This window comes from Salvelinus fontinalis, chromosome 6 (genome assembly GCF_029448725.1).
Source record: "Salvelinus fontinalis isolate EN_2023a chromosome 6, ASM2944872v1, whole genome shotgun sequence".
NCBI classification, from domain to species: domain Eukaryota; kingdom Metazoa; phylum Chordata; class Actinopteri; order Salmoniformes; family Salmonidae; genus Salvelinus; species Salvelinus fontinalis.
Window position 1 is genome coordinate 54,080,065 of NC_074670.1, and position 19,808 is coordinate 54,099,872.

General features: G+C 40.8%; 1 protein-coding gene across 2 annotated transcripts in view; it reads left to right on the forward strand.

Annotated features, from left to right (window-relative positions):
* The window catches only part of LOC129858149 (complexin-1-like), a 62,456-nt gene extending 43,144 nt beyond the window's left edge, over positions 1-19,312 (forward strand). For both annotated transcript variants that reach the window (XM_055927155.1, XM_055927154.1), the window contains exons 3-4: positions 786-964; positions 15,472-19,312. In XM_055927155.1, coding sequence (XP_055783130.1) covers positions 786-964; positions 15,472-15,669 — 377 coding nt within the window. In that variant the 3' untranslated portion in view covers positions 15,670-19,312. The remainder of the gene's footprint in view (positions 1-785; positions 965-15,471) is intronic.
* The last annotated feature ends 496 nt before the right edge of the window (positions 19,313-19,808 follow it).

The window sequence follows — 19,808 nt, forward strand, 5'->3', positions numbered from 1 at the left end:
CTTTCCAAAAAGTTGGGAAGGAAAACATGCTCACGTCCCAGATGTGATCTTTATGACCTGTCACCACTTACAACTACTTCAGCCACATTTCTGCACTGAATAAACCATTAGATGTTAATCAACTCCCGTCTTCTCCATTTATAATAACTGTATGTGTTTTTGTCTTCATGTTCTCTTTTCCTTCCCAATAGTCCAACATTTCGTCATACAGTATGTAAATGTCCATCTGCTTGGTCAATGCAGAGTATGTATGAGCAATTGGTCTCTGAGGTAATGCCTATTCACTTTGGTTTTTGGCAAGTCTGTACTGCCTCTTTTCACTTCAGAATAAAAGTGATACAGTGACGCACTAGAGGGCTACGGTATATTCCGTAATGAAATTCAGATGTCATTGAACAAGCCTTATCTTTCTGTGCTCTTTTTTCTAGCATATCTAACAAGCCCGGACAGAGGTAGAGACCAATGAGAGGATGTACTATTATCTGCTTATTATCAGCTATCTTTAAATCCTGCCATAGAACTCCAAGCCATTAAAAAAGTCCTTTGTTCTCAAGTCTTGACCCAATGTCCAGTTGGAACATTTGTGTGTAGCTCAGCCTCTGATAGAGATAGCCATGGCCGAAGAGTCCAACACAAAGCCCCTCAAAAGGAAATCATTTAGAGGGTCTTTAATTGGGTCCACGTTCGGAGTTGTTGTTTCCTCTGTTGTTCAATACTGTACTGTGGGTTCCCTCATAACAGACCCATGACTGACATTTCTTCCCCCCTTTCGTTCACCTCTAAAGGAGCTACCAAAGACATGGGGAAAATGCTGGGTGGGGAAGAGGCTGAGAAGGATCCTGATGCGGAGAAAAAGGAGGAGGAAAGACAAGAGGCACTTCGGCAACAGGAGGAGGAGAGGAAGGCAAAATATGCAAAAATGGAATCGGAGAGAGAAAACGTCCGACAGGGCATCAGGGATAAGGTAAAAATGTAATCCTGTTAAACAATGAATCTTATTTAAATATATTCAATCCCGTTGCAAGTTTCATACTCACATGTGATTGCCTCCCGAAGCAAAACTCATGCATACATTACCATATGTAATGTCGCTGTGTGTGTGTGTGTGTGTGTGTGTTTATGTGTATGTCTGTCTGTCTGTGCATAAACAAACAATGCACTATGCTTGTTAAATTCCTATTTGATCATTATTTCCATGTCATCCAATGTTGAAAATCTGGTAGCTTGGTTCAGTAGCGGTGTCTTTTGAGCCTGGCAAGAAAAGAGTGACTTGATATAACCTCAGAGAAACATGCTTTAGAGTTGGAGAATTAGCCGTGAGCTTTAATGAGTCATGAGAGCCCTTGCTTTGGAGAGAGACAGAAATGACAGTGCAGATTCAGCAAGTGTTGGAAACCGAAGACTGTGGAGACGGACTAAATGTCTTCTTAGCAAAGGCTAATTTCTCAAGCAAGAATTTATCTAGGACTGTCTGGGAATGGTCTGAGTGGGGAGGGGAAAACTGAAAACTAGCTGTTTTGGGCAGAGGTTTGGAAATCTTTCTTATTGGTCAACTAAAGTGGAACTGACAGCATTTTAGCAATATGAAATCTTATTCAAATCTGTTCATATAGACCCCCAGGAAGAATATGACAAGCAAGCACTCATGGTCATTTTCATGTATTTCAAAATTCATTGAATGTTAAAATTCTCTAGCAAGATAGAGTGGGAAAGCGGCCATGCGTTAAGACAGGTAATAAAACCATCGGTCTTGTCCAGGAGTCTACATGGATGGGTGCGCCATAGCCAATCAGAGCTATAGTACACCTGTATGCAAATAACCAATTTGGTACAATGGCCATTTAGGGGCAGGCCTTGTTCAGGGGCAGAATTATATATTTTTTACTTGTCAGCTCGGGGATTTGATCTTGCAACCTTTCGGTTACTAGTCCAAAGCTCTAACCACTAGGCTACCTGCAGCCCCCTAACTCACTTTGAACTGGACTGTGTTTACAGGCAGTAGCAACAGGGTGACTTTAGATCATTAGAACGCATTCGCCAAAAGCCACAAAATATTTCTGCAAATATGTAGACACCACGGGAGTCCTATTCATCAAACAACCAAGAAAAAGGTAGGCTCTCTGTTCCTCGGTTGCCTATGCACATCAACAATAACAACAAGATCAACAAATAATGCTAGCCAGAGCAAGATTAGCTAAAATCGAACGAGGGAACATTATTTAAACCCTCAAACCTTTTTTTTATCTAGTTGGCCTTCAAAATTGCACAGATAAACAATGGGGAATAGTAGACTACTTGTCCTTCTGCAGCTTGTCTGCCAAGGCATGCTTGTCTCAACCCACCTTTTGACAACTGAATGGGAACTTGACTGCCCATTTGATCGATGTCAAATACATTTGATTGACAACAAAGAGATATGCTAACTGTGGATATCATTCAAGTTCAGCATAGCAAGCTGCATAGCAATGACACCTGCATCTCTAGCTGTAGCAACTGAAAAATGATGACTTCCTCCCAGCAGCTAGCTAAGTAATGTTATGCCTGGTGTTTTTAGCTTGCTAAATAAATAGATATGCTATTCCAGGAGTGTCAAACTCAATCAGCGCAAGGGCCATGTTGAAAAAAACTCAACGAAATTGCAGGCCAGACATAACCTATTTGATTTATAATGTCCACTTATGTACATAGGATGCTGTATATAGCATTTTAACATTAAAATAAAAGATAACTTCTATTTATCCAGCCTTTGCTGCTATGCTTGCAGATGTGCATACTATGCTGCAACTCTAATCAAAAAGTATTTAATAACTCCAAATAACAAAAAAGTAGCAAGATTGTTGCAACATTTAAACTTAAAACTAGTTTAATTTTTTTGCACTGCTCCGGTGCGGCCAGCCTAGGCTACTGATCAAATGTTGCTGTAATAGGCCTCCGTGTTTCTCCTTTGCATGGTGTTTTGTTGCAGGTTTAGTTTTTAGATGATTCATTGTCAAGCTTTAAAATACGAAGACAGACTGCCACATTTTACTAGCCTAGCTAGGACTGTGGCATGTGTCTGTACACTTTCCCTCCGCTGCGCGCTGTAAACGGGACACATGGAAGCAGTGCAATTGAAGTTGAATTCACCAATGTAAGCGCATCAGGCTGTAATTTAATAAAGCACATGACTCAACCGTTGACTCATTTATACTCGCTTGTGTGTCCTATTCAGCCCACTGGCCTTGTTTGACACATGTGCATTAGCTTATTAGCCACGTTATAACTGACTTGTGTTCATTGCCCTTGCTAGTTTGATTGTATTGACATTTCCAGCCTTAGTCGTCCATTTTTGTTTAAAAAAATGTGTCAATAAAACTGAAACAGTGCATGCCTAATGGGTGGAGGCAGCAAGCAATGTACCAGGCCAGCTATGATTTACAACCTGATAGCAATATTTCTTGGACTACCAATAAATGTATTGTGGTGAATTATAGTAATCATGCAGTTAACTGAATCCATCTATTCTGCCAACAATGCCTTAATGTACATCATGGACTTTCGAGTCAAATATAACCTATATTTAAACCTCTTATAAAGTTGGTTTTGAAGCATAAACTGTGAATTTGATATTTTGGACTGATATGATTGGCTATTTGTTTCATACCTCCAAAGTAGTTGAAACGCTGTCACCAGGCAGGCCAAAATTCCATCCCACCAAAACAGGCATCACTTTCAGGCATTATCATTTTAACAATTTCACAGTATTATTACAACCTCATAGTGTGAAAATATACACTGAATGTACAAAACATTAAGGACACCTTCCTAATATTGAGTTGCACCCCCACTTTTGCCCTCAGAACAGCCTCGATTTGTCGTGGCATGGACTACAAGGTGTCAAAAGCGTTCCACAGGAATGCTGGCCCATGTTGACTCCAATGGTTCCCACATTTGTGTCAAGTTGGCTGGATGTCTGATACATTATTGATACACACGGGAAACTATTGAGCATGAATAACCCAGCAGTATTGCAGTTCTTGACACAAACCGGCGCGTTCAGTACCTACCCAATTCAAAAGCACTTAAATCTTTAGTCTTGCCCATTGTTACGAACCGGCTCGTAGCCCATAACAAAGAGGGAGAAAACACGGAGATTAATAAATAACCTAAATATATTTATTACACAAAGTAAACTATATACAAGTAACAGTGGTGTGTGTAGTGGATGCATGCATAGATGGTGATAATGAGGGGTGTTGAGAGGTGCCAAAATAAATGAACACAAAGAAGCCCCAAAATGTCACAACAAAAACAACAGTGTGTCTGCATGGAGAGAGTCTCCTTGATGTATGGGGGGGAAAACAAGAGCAGAGAGAAAGAATACGGCAGATAGAGTGGGAGAGTCGTCAACCCCCCCCCCCCCCCCCCCCCCCCCCCGCCCCTCCCCCCTAAAACCGGTGACCACCAAGAACCCCGGACCACCACACAAACATACTGCCCTGGTTAAAACTGCCCCACCCAACCTCGTCCTCCCCAGACCTCAGCAACCTTTGTGCACAGGAAGCAACCTTTAAGAGGAAAGAAGAAAACTAGGACAGCAAGGAACAGATGACAGGAGCGATGGGACAACACAAAATAAACTGTGGCTGGTCACATGGATGACAAGCATACGCCACAACACTCGGGGAAAGCGCACATGAGAAAAGGCTTGTCCACCTGTATCTGCATAAACCATTACCCAGTCCAAATAAACAGAGCACCCGACCGGAGACGACCCTATTCATAAGGCTCTGAAAAGTGACAGGTGCTTTACGTAGGTCGAAACTCATAACTGAATATGAGTACAGACCGAAGGGTGTAATAAAGGCAGAGGTTTTATGTGCCCTACACATAAGTGGCACCTGCCAATAGCTCTTTAACAGGTCAAACTTGCTCACAAACTTCGCTAATCCGAACTGATCAACGCAGTCCTCCATCCGAGGAAGAGAAAATTAATCTGGCTTAGTGACACTGTTTGCCTTACGGTAGTCTGTTCAAAATCTGTTTGTCCCATCCGGTTTACTGACCAAGATACATGAAGAAGCCCTGCTGGAGAAAGAAGGCTCAGCAATATTCATCTCAGCATCCAGACAACTGCGTTTCTCTGAAGAAACTCTATACAGTGCATTCGGAAAGTATGTAGACCTCTTGACATGTTCCACATTGTTACGTTACAGCCTTATTCTAAAATGGATTAAATAAAATACAAATCTACACACAATACCCCATTATAACAAAGTGAAAACAGGTTTAGAAATGTTTAATTAAAAATAAACAGAAATACCTTATTTACATAAGTATTCACACCCTTTGCTATGAGACTGGACATTGAGCTCAGGTGCATCCTGTTTCCATTGATCCTTGATCTGTTTTTACAACTTGATTTTAGGCTACCTGTGGTAAATTCAATTGATTGGACATGATTTGGATAGGCAGTTGGTCCCACAGTTGACAGAAAAACCAAGGCCATGAGGTCGAAGGAATGGTCCGTAGAGCTCCGAGACAGGATTATGTTGAAGCACAGATCTGGGGAAAGGTTCAAAAACATTTCTCCAGCATTGAAGGTCCCCAAAACCACAGTGGCCTCCATTCTTAAATGGAAAAAGTTTTGAACCACCAAGACTCTTCCTAGTGCTGGCCACTTGGGGGAGAAGGGCCTTGGTCAGGGAGGTGACCAAGAACCCGATGGTCACTGACAGGGCTCTAGAGTTCCTCTGTGGAGATGGGAGAACCTTCCAGAAGAACAACCATCTCTGCAGCACTCCACCAATCAGGCCTTTAGAGAGTGGCCAGACTGAAGACACTCGTTAGTAAAAGGCACATGACAGCCCGCTTGGAGTTTGCCAAAAGGCACCTAAAGACTCTCAGACCATGAGAAACAAGATCCTCTGTTCTGATGAAACCAAGATTGAACTATTTGGCATGAATGCCAAGCGTCACGTCTGGATGAAACCCTACGGTGAAGCATCATGCTGTGGGGATGTTTTCCAGCGGCAGTGACTGGGAGACTAGTCAGGATCGAGGCAAAGAGGAACGGAGCAAAGTACAGAGAGATCCTTGATGAAAACCTGCTCCAGAGCGCCCAGGACCTCAGACTGGGGCAAAGTTTCACCTTCCAACGAGACAAAAAAACAAAATATTCCTTTCATCCTCGCCTGTGAAGATGACAGCCCCTCTTCAGCCATCCCACTAGCGGTGCACAGGCAGTGCCGGAAACCACACACACATAAGACAACAGGGACTGAGGTGGCCTGGAAGACCCCCAGTCATCACAGAGCACTGCCAGAAGTCCGTGCACACCATGTCCAAACACTAGGTCATTTGGAATGAAACCTGTGAAACCTAACCATGGCAACCCCTCCTCCCAATCCTTATGCATTGCTGTACAATAAGCTTTCAAAGACTTAAGGGCGCTCTAGAGCTCCTTGACTCTGCGTGTGATAGGCCCTAACCAAATTGTGTTTAATATGGAGCTGTTGGAGAACCTGATCAAACAGACCATCTGAATATAAACTGAGTCAAAGCTTTTAGCATGAACTTAGTCGTGATAGACCGGAGACGATAGGCAGCAGGAAACCTAGTGGTCTAACACGTCACAGTGAACACTTAACTACTACCATTCTTAGAGCAAGGCAGAGGGCCAGCACAGTGAACAATCAGATGCTCAAAAGGCCGGCTGACTATGGGAATAGGAAACAGCAGTACCGGCTTAATATCTTGATTAGTTTACCCGTTAATTGACAGGTTGATGAATGTAGAAACATCCCTCTTTAACTTAGGCCAAAATAAATGTCTAAGTATGCAATTGTAGGTTTTCCTCATGCCCAGATGTCCAGGAGCATTGTCCTCACGAACACCAACTCACAAAACCTAACTGGTACAGCAACCTGACTAATAGCCTCCCCCACGAAACTACTATGAGGCATCCATTCTCTCATCAGGACATCATCCTGGAGAAAATAGCCATGGGTGACATCTCCTAACTGTTTCACGGGCACAATTTGGTCACACAACTCTGTTCAACCCGATTCCCCAAATTAAAACACTATTCCCTGAATCAGTCTCAGCAGAGAAGGGTAACACAGGCTAACACAAACAACCCAGAGGCCCCTGTGTCCCTCAGGATCTTCACTGGCACTGGGTTGTTACTTCCTAACAGAGACACAAAACCCTCCCTAATGAAATGTAAATAATCTGGGTCAATTGGGACTTTCACATGTACCTGGGCATGAGACCGAGTGAGAGGAGTGAATGGATGTCGGACAGGCGCTGCTAACGCCAGAGGCTTAGGTTTAATATTAGCATGAGTACTACATTTACCCTTAGCCCTGAGAACAGGACATTTGTTTTCCAATGACCTAGATGAATGAAGCACTGCCCGTGAACCACAGTGTCTCAGTGGCCCCCACTCACTCGGAATACGGGGCTCTGCAAAGCCACTTGAGTCCAAACAAACTCGTCCGCCAAAACTACAGCTTCAGAGACACTCTTTTCGTTCATGTACGTGGCTATTCGATCAGGGATCATGTCCTTAAATTGCTCTAGCATAATCAGATTACACAGCCCCTGGAAATTCTTAGCCGCAGAGATGGAGATTAAACTGTAAAGAACTCTCGCCTAAAATCAACAGAGTCTGTTTATCAACCCTTTTTAAAGTTCTAAATCGTTGTCGGTATGCCTCAAGGACCAATTAGTAAATCTGTAACAGCGATTTTAACCTTAGCATAGCTGACACTGTCGGCTACACCAAAAGCTGAATATGCTTCCTGCACTTTACCAGTCAACACAATGCAAGTGCGATCAAAAATCAGGCCAACTCCTACCATCAGCAACGCGCTCAAACGGAAAAAAAACATCTCAGATTCCTTGTCATAACATTTTGGCAACAGCAGTAAGTTTCAAACGTGCCCGGGGCACGTCCGAGAGAGGAGTGACCCGTAGGTAAATCAGGGTCACCTAAGAAAACTCTCCCAAGCGCTTTCCTTTCCTTCCCTAACCAGTTTCAGCCACTCTTGTTGCAGCTTGATTTTTTGCGCACTCCAATTCCTGTTTAAATTCCAGTTCCTTATTATGCTTAACACGATCAGCACGCTCCAATTCCTGTTTAAATTCCAATTCCTTATCATGCTTAACACGATCAGCATGCTCCAATTCCTGTTTAAATTCCAATTCCTTATCACGCTTAACACAATCAGCACGCTCCAAATCCTGTTTAAATTCCAATTCCTTATCATGCTTAACACGATCAGCACGATCCAATTCCAATTCCTTATCACGCTTAACACGATCAGCACGCTCCAAGTCCTGTTTAAATTCCAAATCCTTATCATGCTTAACACGATCAGCACGCTCCAAATCCTGTTTAAATTCCAATTCCTTATCACGCTTAACACGATCAGCACGCTCCAAATCCTGTTTAAATTCCTGTTCCTTATCACGCTTAACGCGATCAGCACGCTCCAAATCCTGTTTAAATTCCAATTCCTTATCACGCTTAACACAATCAACACGCCCCAAATCCTGTTTAAATTCCTGTTCCTTATCATGCTTAACACGATCAGCACGGTCCAAATCCTGTTTAAATTCCTGTTCCTTATCATGCTTAACACAATCAACACGCTCCAAATCCTGTTTAAATTCCAATTCCTTATCATGCTTAACACGATCAGCACGGTCCAAATCCTGTTTAAATTCCAATTCCTTATCATGCTTAACACGATCAGCACGATCCAATTCCAATTCCTTATCACGCTTAACACGATCAGCACGCTCCAAATTCTGTTTAAATTCCAATTCCTTATCACGCTTAACACGATCAGCACGGTCCAAATCCTGTTTAAATTCCAATTCCTTATCATGCTTAACACAATCAGCACGATCCAATTCCAATTCCTTATCACGCTTAACACGATCAGCACACTCAAAATCCTGTTTAAATTCCTGTTCCTTATTACGCTTAACACAATCAGCACGCTCCAAATCTTTAAATTCCAATTCCTTATCATGCTTAACACAATCAGCACGCTCCAAATTCTGTTTAAATTCCAATTCCTTATCACGCTTAACACGATCAGCACGCTCCAAGTCCTGTTTAAATTCCTGTTCCTTATCATGCTTAACACGATCAGCACGCTCCAAGTCCTGTTTAAATTCCAAATCCTTATCATGCTTAACACGATCAGCACGCTCCAAGTCCTGTTTTAATTCCAATTCCTTATCATGCTTAACACGATCAGCACGCTCCAAATCCTGTTTAAATTCCTGTTCCTTATCATGCTTAACACGATCAGCACGCTCCAAATCCTGTTTAAATTCCAATTCCTTATCACGCTTAACACAATCAACACGCTCCAAATCCTGTTTAAATTCCAATTCCTTATCATGCTTAACACAATCAGCACGCTCCAAATCCTGTTTAAATTCCTGTTCCTTATCACGCTTAACACAATCAACACGCTCCAAATCCTGTTTAAATTCCTGTTCCTTATCACGCTTAACACAATCAACACGCTCCAAATCCTGTTTAAATTCCTGTTCCTTATCACGCTTAACACAATCAACACGCTCCAAATCCTGTTTAAATTCCAATTCCTTATCATGCTTAACACAATCAGCACGCTCCAAATCCTGTTTAAATTCCTGTTCCTTATCACGCTTAACACAATCAACACGCTCCAAATCCTGTTTAAATTCCAATTCCTTATCATGCTTAACACAATCAGCACGCTCCAAATCCTGTTTAAATTCCAGTTCCTTATCACGCTTAACACAATCAGCACGCTCCAAATCCTGTTTAAATTCCTGTTCCTTATCATGCTTAACACGATCAGCACGCTCCAAGTCCTGTTTAAATTCCAATTCCTTATCACGCTTAACGCGATCAGCACGGTCCAAATCCTGTTTAAATTCCAATTCCTTATCACGCTTAACACAATCAACACGCTCCAAATCCTGTTTAAATTCCAATTCCTTATCATGCTTAACACAATCAGCACGCTCCAAATCCAAATTAGCCTTCAATATCAACCTAACAATTTTTTGGGGCGGTTTTCACTAATCAAATCTAATTTTATTTCTCACTTGCGCTGAATATAATAGGATGCTTACTTACAATGAAATGCTTACTTACAAGGCCTTAACCAACAATGCAGCTCAAGAAATAGAGTTAATAAAATATTTACTAAATAAACTAAAATAAAGAAAATCTAATCAATCAATAAGGTAACACAATACATTTACATAACAATGAGGCTATATACAGGGGGTTCAATGTAAATCATCTGGGTGGCCATTTGATTAGTTTAGTTGCTAAGCAGTCTTATGGATTGGGGTTAGAAGCTGCGCCGCCAATAAGACTGGTACCACTAGCCATGCGGTAGAAGAGAGAACACTATGACTTGGGTGACTGGAGTCTTTGACAATGTTTTGGGCCTTCCTCTGACACCGCCTATTATATAGGTCCTGGATGTCAGGAAGCTTAGCCCCAATGATGTACTGGGCCGTACGCACTACACTCTGTAGCGCCTTACGGTCAGAGGCAGAGCAGTTGCCATACCAGGCGGTAATGCAACCGGTCAGGATGCTCTCGAAGGTGCAGCTGTAGAACTTTGAGAATCTGGGGAGCCATGCCAAATCTTTCCAGTCGCCTGAGGAGGAAAATGTATTGTCGTGCCCTCTTCACAACTGTCTTGGTGTGTTTGGACTATGATAATTTGTTGGTGATGTGGACACCAAGTGACTTGAAACTCTCGACCCGCTCCACTTCAGTCCTGTCGATGTTAATGGGGGCTTGTACGGCCTTCCTTTTCCTATAGTCCACGATCAGCTCCTTTGTCTTTCTCACATTGAGAGAGGTTGTTGTCCTAGGTTTCTGACCTCCTCCCTATAGGCTGTCTCATCGTTGTCAGTGATCAGGCCTACCACTGTTGTGTCGTCAGCAAACTTGATGGTGTTGGAGTCGTGCTTGGCCACACAGTTGTGGGTGAACAGGGAGTACAGGAGGGAACTAAGCACACACCCCTGAGGGGCCCCAGTGTTGATGATCAGCGTGGCAGACGTGTTGTTCCTTACCCTTACCACCTGGGTGCGGCCCACATCCGATCCCAGGTGTGTCCCATTTCACTGACGACCCTCCCAGCGCCGCCCACCGACATCTTATTAAGGAAAACTAGAGCAGAGAGAAAGAATACAGCAGACAAAGTGGGAGGGTCATCACACCATACACCCTCTTAATGGCGCACATACACAATCTATGTCTCAATTGTCTCAAAGCTTAAAAATCCTTCTTTAACCAGTTTTCTCCCCTTCATCTACACAGATTGAAGTGGATTTAACAAGTGACATCAAAAAGGGATCATAGCTTTCACCTCGATTCACCTGGTCAGTCTATGTCATGGAAAGAGCAGGTGTCCTTATTGTTTTGTAAACTCCTGTTTTTTGACTGCACTGGGCCTTTAACATCCAACACAATAGGTGCGATCAGTCTTTAAACCAGACTTAAAGGTTTCCTCGCTGTTTGTAATCTGTAGATGTTACTGTTAGTAAGCGTGTAGTAATGTGTGGAATCATCGCCGTCTGTGAGTTAACCAACTTCTTATTTAACCTGTTTGGGGTGCAAGCCCGACCTCGGACCGAAAATGACAACAGCTGCAGAGCGCGAAATTCAAAATCTATTTTTTAAAAATATTTAACTTTTACACATTAACAAGTCCAATACAGCATTTGAAAGATAAACATCTTGTCAATCCAGCCAACATGTCCGATTTTTTAAATGTTTTACAGAGAAAACACCACATATATTTATGTTAGCTCACCACCAAATACAAAAGTGGACAGACACGTATGAATTATGATTATGAAGTATGAATTATGATTGAAGTAGCATGCACAACCAACCGAAATAAACTAAAACCAACCTAAAGAGCCCAGAAAAAACGACCTCAGATGACAGTCATATAACATGTTACACAATAAATCTATGTTTTGTTCATAAAAAGTGCATATTTTAGCTATAAATCTGTTTTACATTGATGCTACCCAAAAATGCTAATACATAGCTACAGTCTGAATCCAGCCGGGAGTAGCCAGAGAAAATACATACACCAACGTCGGCTACTAATTACACCTCATAAAACATTTCAGAAAAACATATGGTGGATAACTAATGAAAGACAGATATCTTGTGAATACAGACAACATTTCCGATTTTTGAAGTGTTTTACAGCGAAAACACAATATATCGTTATATTAGCTAACATCATAAGCTAGCATAAGGCAGCATTGATTCTAGTCAAGCGCTAGCCTAGCATAGTTAGCAGCGTTAGCATTCAACAGTTCGACATATATATGAAAAAGCATCCCAAATTGGGTCTTATCTTTCTTGGTACTCCATCAGAATGTTGTAACGGGGTCCAATGTCCAGTAGAGTCTTTAGTTGGGTTCCAGAACGAATGATTTCCCTCTTTGGTTAGCTAGCACGGTAGCATTGCTGCGCCAGAAAGCGTTTCTTCAAAAAATTCTTCCGTCGTTTCACATCTAAAGTCCAGAATAAATTGCAATAATATAATTAAAGTATATTGAAAAAACAACCTTTAGGATGATTTTGTGACATGTAGCAAATAATATCGTAGTCAGGCATCATATTCAAAGTTATCTACCTTGTTCCAGAAGCCGAGATCAAATTATCCTTCGCGCCCGGATTTTTATTTTAACTGCGCATGTCTCACAAGAAGTTCTGTTATTCAGTCCAGGGACGAGATATTCGACCCCTTTCAATTCTCACTTCCGCATTACAGTCTGACGTACGCCTCTGACGTGTTAATATGGTCCCAAGTCAAATGGCCTTTTATAGAGAAGGTCTTAAAGAGACACATCGCATTTTGGGAAACTCAATTCGGCTGGGAAAATGGCTGTAAAAATATTTCTGTTCGACTTAGAGAAACAATTCAAACCTTTTTAGAAACTACAGACTGTTATCTATCCAACAGTAGTAAATATATGCATATTGGAAAATAAAAAGTTTCTTAGGAGGCCGTTTGAAAATGTGCACACATTTTCCAGTTTTTTCAATATTCAGCGTGCAGCCCAAACAGGTTAATGCCAATCAATTGCTATGCAAAGAGAGGGGCTAAAGACACAGCGTCTTATTGGCGGCGCTGGCGCCTAGCTGATCTCACCAGGATTAAGACTTCATCTCCATGTTTCACTCAAGATGTTTCACTCAAGATGTGCACTAACATCTCTGTTGATCTTCTCCAACATGCACAACCACACTATTGGCATCAGCAAAATGCTACGGCTCTTCCAGTAACTTCTAGCAAACTTGCGCCGCCTCTATTGTGCCGTTGTGTAAAGCAGTCAGGAATTGTCTTGGAAAATCGAGTGAGTCAGCTTATTTCATTGTTTAAGCCTCGAAGATGAAAGAACTCTTTTTCTAGCCGGCCCACCATGAAAGAATCATGAACAATTAGCAAATTCACATTGGAACATGAAATATGACCAGTGTGTTAGAAAAATGATGTATTTACCTGATTTATTTGATATTAATAGTCAACAATTATACACTTAACAGAAAGTAGGACATTTCTGTTCTGTTTAATTCTGTGTTCCTATAAAGAGATGGTTTCCACTCTAGCTTCCTGCAGTTAGTCTGGGCGTATGGTCAAATAAATGGGTTTTGCTAGAGATAGCTTGAGCTGACAATGACTGGGTGCTAAAAACCTAAAGCTGGCATTCCATACACAATATGTGGTGTGTGTGACCTGAGATAGAGAGAGCCTGGAAGAGTTTAGAACAATCCCTCAACAATGTCTCATCTTCCTGGCATCTGGGAAACTAAGCCAGGTTGTGGGTAAAACAACATCCCATGCAGATAACCAGGAGATAGACCAAGGTGGCTTATGGGAGGGGTGGAACCAGCCCTGACTAAGCATTTTTAGGTCCTATATATGATCTCTATTTTTTCATTATGAGTTAGGCTGCTCGGCCAGTTGACTAGTCTCATTATTGCATTAATTAATCGATATTGAATAAAGGTGATTGTTTGAAGAAATAACAAAGTCTCTCACTTGATTAGAATATTCCACGATACCAGTCTGATGCATTTTAATGAATGACTTACACACTTTTGATTTGCGTTATCGTGACAAAATTAGCGTTAGCATTTCTATACGCCTCAGAAAGTACTGAGAGCACTCCCTGCATTGCCCTCTTCTGAGTCCCTGTTCACAAACTATATCCTCTGTGTGCTAAATCCACAAGATCCATCCTCCTTTAAGATGTTTACTGGCTGAGAATCTCATTAATGTCTGCTTGGGAGAGCAGCAAAGTGTCACAAGAGAGTCCGACTCATTTTCCGCTTCCGTGCCCCAGGATGGTCCATCAGTCAGGTAGGCTGTCGGCCCTCACTGTGGCCCTACTCCCCTCCTCAGCATCTGACAGTAACTCACCAGAAGCTCTCTCAGCCAGAGGTCTAATAGAGGCCCAATCCTCCCTCGCATAGTGGGAAGCTCACCTGGCTGATCTCAGAGAAAGTAGTCCTGTTTTGGTCCTACTGTGCAGTATAATGGGCACTGAAACATCTGTCGATGTGCCCTTGTGTAAGGCACTTAACCCTAATTGCTCTGATAAGAGCGTCTGCTAAACGATTTAAATGCAGGGTGATTGATTGGTTAATATATTGATTAATTGTTATTTATTGTCCGGCAAGAGGAAATGATTTCCACTTTCCGTAAAGTGTTTTACACTGCTTGATCCAAGACAGAAGAAGGTTGTGATATTTTGTAACGATAATGGGTACATACACAAACATTGAGATATGTCTCCAGAGGAACAAAACCCCCCCCCCCCCCCAAAATGTATCACTTGAAGTATGAAGTGATCCATTATTTCAACCTGAATTGAATGTGGAGGAAAGACAAGTGAAGTTGTTGAAATGATTTTACACTAAAAGGATTTTCCGGCCAATATTCAGCTTAGTATTAAAATAATGACTTTAATTCAAGAACAAATCCACTTGATTTGAATGGAGAGGGGCACAAGGTCTCTATATTACTATGCAAATTGTTGGTATTCAAGGAGGAAGATTGAGTGCCAGATGGCACAATGCCAAGTAACTGGCACAATGCATCTTGGCAGGTCATATCGAGACAAGTTCATTGCAAGCTCAAGATCTTGGTTGTGCATTCAAAAAAGCCCTCTATACTTTGTTTATTCCAGGGGAGGCTATTGCAAGGAGAAAAGGGAGACTAACCCCACCCCGTTTAATTATCATAAAATCAACCATAACTACCATCTTGTACTGTTATGTGTATTATATTGTCACATTGAGGTGCACAAAACTCTATGAAGACTGAAGAGTGCCACGAAATTGATAGAAAGTACAAAAGTGCATGTGTGATATGAAATGTATATTTGTTCCCTAAAATGGCTGCCTTTGTTTGTTTTCTGTTCCAGTACGGCATCAAGAAGAAGGAGGAGAAGGAAGCCGAGGCCCAGGCTGCTTTGGATCAGGCAGCAGAAGGGAGTCTCACCCGCCCAAAGAAGGCTGTCCCACCCGGCTGCGGAGACGAGGAGGAGGAGGAGGAAAGTATCATGGACACGGTCATGAAATTCCTTCCCGGTCCACTTATGGATATGTTCAATAAAAAGTAACAGTGTTGGCGATATTAGATTGTTAACCTTCCAACACACATAACCAAGACCACCATCCTAACCAACCCTTCTCCTTCACCCATACATCCCTGTTCTAAGAGCCCTGGATGAATCAACGTGCCATAATATTTGTCCTTAACTTAAATTATCTGTGTTACATTGTCTTATTTGGAAGGAAGACCACTGATTGGTGAGACTATGAACCTATGTAGCATCTGCATAGATCCAAAACATTAACTTAAAGACAAATTTGATGTCAGGTTTTCAAGGTGTCCAGGCCTTAGAATGTGATCTGAGATCAACCATAATCCAACCTTTTTGTTTGTAAATAGCCTCTGGTTTAAAATAAATATATGTGATTACCAGAAAATATATTAAGAGTCTAAGCCATAATTTAAACTTTTAAGAAATTCTCCAAATCATATCAAATTTGATAGAATTTTGCTGTTTATTGCTTCTCCATTGAGACTTCATTCATATACTGTTCTCTGTCCCAAGACATTCATAGGTTTTAATGTAATAATAATAATAATAATGGTAATAGTAACATTGTGATGAACCAGAAAGAAAATGGGTAACTAATTCAACAAGAAATGCTTTTCAAGCATGCAGTTGATATATTCTGTGGAGTACAGTAAATGTACAAATTCCATTTAGTTACGATTAAGTGAAATACATTAATGTTGAGGCAATAACTCTGGTTTTCAATGTTGTTTCAATGACACCACGACTACTATGTACAGTAGGCTATACATACACATCCTCACTGTTCTTCCTTGAGATGTCCACGATAAACCTGAAAATGCTCAACAATGAACCAAACAACATTGGCAACATTCCTGATGTACCTGTGCTCAGTACAAACCAATAGAGTTGTATGTCTTGTTGCTTCATCTGCTTCGCTCCTATATAGTAGGACTTGTGGGAATCAAATCCGGAAATTGGACGTAGATGCTTACTCTTCTTATTTCCATGTCTGTAAATATAGATTTACGAGATGTACTCATCATTTTCTCAAGCACAACTATGTTGTGAACACACTTTATGTGAACAGACAGTGACAATGGTGCAATATACAGTATTGTTCAAGGTTTTCCTGTTAACTAAATGGAGTGCAGTCCTGAATCGGCAAACACAGACACTCTTCATTGTTATGTGTTGAGCTTAATACATTTTGTGTGTCAGTGTACACACGCAGAAAGCGTTGTCTGACTAGTAACGGCAAAGCATACGAACTCAGTCTGAAGTGTGATGTGGGGAAAGAGGTTGGAGGATTGGCTTAATGTAGGGGATTTGATCGGACAGCATTTGAACTGGTGAGGGTCCTTGTCTCTCAGTGGGATTTGGTTTGTGGTTCTAACATACTAGTAGATTGTGTTCTAAACTTTGCCGAGAATGCAGGACAAGACAGGTATTAGTAATAACTTAAGAGGCTTGTATACACCATAGGAAAGAGTTGTCCTCCCCTCAGTCCATTTTGATCCCAGAGGTCAATATTTACATTTCCCCAGAAGTTGCTGTGCTTTAGTTCTACCACAGAATTATTTGGTGAAAGTTATTCAAAGTTTATTCTAACTTTATTGAAAGTTATTTCATAATTTTCAATCAATTTCTTAATTTAAAATGAATTAAGCTGGACTGTCTGTTTCAAACATTCCAAATATTTAACACATTCCATAAGGCCACTGGCTTCAAAGGATCATGGACATCAAATGACAAATTTGTCGCTAGTATGTGTAAAGAATGCCTTTGATGTTCTTATCTTACTGTAAGGAATTTTTGCTCGAAAATCCTTTTTAAGTGTTGAGGTAGATAAAGATTCAACACATGACCAAGTAAATGTCAATAGCTATCTAGCCTGCCATGTACAGAAAAAAAGTCCAACATGTAATCAAAGGGAAAAATGAAATGCATTATAGCAGCTAGATTGCTAACTTATAGATTGCTAGGTAACAGATAGCTTGTTACGCCTTTATTTTGGAGTGAACAAGCTAGTTAGCTAGCTATCGAGCATTTGTCAATAATGCACAATCTGGGATAATAATATTTGCTTGCAAACCAATAAATGTTGAGTACACTAGACAAGTGCCAAGCAGTTAGGCGATGGTATTTGTGAAACTGCCACTGTTTATATCGGCCCAGTGTTGATGCTAGTTAGATTCAAGATTAGCCGTTAGAAACCTGCCAGGTGTGATTCTGGGGCCTTACTAATGTAGTAGCAGTGAAATAGAGAAGAAAAATTAGCATGACGTAAAAACTAGCTACATAGTACGCTCTCAAACTTTCCTGCCAATTGCCTACAATGTTTAAAGCTAGACATATGAAAGCCACAACATTGAGGTCATTTATAGAGCACATTTGTTGAACTTCCTGTGATGTTTATGTACTTGTGAACTGCCTTCAGCCACTTATTTATCAATGTGCTAAAACTTAGCTGAAATGAACGACCAATACTTGTTGGTATTATACAATTACTGTATACTACTTTTCTATTTATTAGTTGTTGGCACATGCATTCATCGACAGCATTCAATTCATCATTGACATGTTTTATTCTATTAAAAACCAAAGAATAGTCTTGTTAGTGATAGAATGTCTCATATTTTCAATTTCTTTATCTCATGTTTTTTCTTTATTTCAAATTCTCAGGTATTTTAGCTTTTCGTTTGTACGTTTTTATTCATATTTTGTAGTGATCATGTAATGACCACGACTTAGTTTGAAAATGCAGTATTTTGTTGTTAGGGACCAAGCACACCAGATCATTCATTGACGAGGATGATGGATAGATGGCATGGATCTGCTTTGCCCCTTATACATTTTTTTTATAGAACCAACCTGACAAGGTTTTCCAGCAACTTACAGTTGTCTGAAATCCTGTCAAAGTTCCAGATTTCCTACTTGGAACACATTGTAGAATACTAAACAGTCATGAAAGTGCTCAGAAAGAAAAACAATCACCTTCACCTTTCATCTACAAAATGGCATCTCTGCCTATTTGTCATCATCACCTAATCACAAACAAATGCCACTTATTGACGAAATGGCTGGAAAACAAGTCACAAGTCTAATGGTTCTGTTTGCTATTCTAGTAGACACCATGCCAGATTACTGTTGATCCACTCTTTCTCACTCTTCAAGTTAAACCATTCTTTCATTTCACCCCTCAATTAACCATCGATATGATAAAAACTGCCTGACAAAAATCCCACTTAAAACATTCCTATGTTGTGACTTGAATGTAACTGTCTGATGTTTCTATCTTTGCATTGTCTTCGACTGTTTCCTCTGTGTTGAGAAGATGCTTATTCTGGTGCAGTTTTCTGTCTGTATCGTTCCTGTTTACGTCCACTGGTGGTTGTACTTGGAGAAATCTGTCTCTTTAGTATTTTTTGTATTGTAAAATCTTCTCACCCTTCTCCCTATTTCTCTCTCTCTCTATTTGTTGACAATTGTGTGCATGCTTATGGTGTGCAATGTACTGTAGGCAAGGTTGTTAAGATAATTGTTTGTGTCTTCTGTGTTGAAAAGCTTCACCTGACAGCCTCCCTGCATGCCATTTTAGGCTGATCTTTTAGTCTCTGTAACATTCCTGCCAAAATGGAATCACCGCACACTCTGAGAATAAAGTGATTTCATATAATTGTTCATCGTCGTGTGTTTCTGATGGCTCACTGTACATTATAATTCTCATAAATTATTCAAAAGCAGTGCAGTGGTATACACGTAGTTCTGTTGTAGGGAAATGAGAAAAGATTTTGTAGGACTGTAGAGATTACTTCCAGAACCGCAATATGAAATCATACTTAGCTTATTTGAGTAAAGCAACGACATTACATGTGCAGACAACAATGTATCAATTGTAACTGTTTCTGACGTTCATTTTTCATCTCAACATGGTTGTTATGCATCTTCACATTTTCCAATAAATTTGACATCTAATTCAATAAAAGTGAAAGGGCTGTGAACAGAATGTACTGTGTCATTCAAAGGGTGATTGGATCTTGTTTCCAAAAAGGTTTACCTGGTAATCATGTTGCAGGGTGAGTGGTAAAGGGACATCAAAGTAATGCAAATGGTGCTCCTCTCATAATAATGTCTGTTTGCCATGAGAGGGTCTCTGATAAGGGTATCAGCAC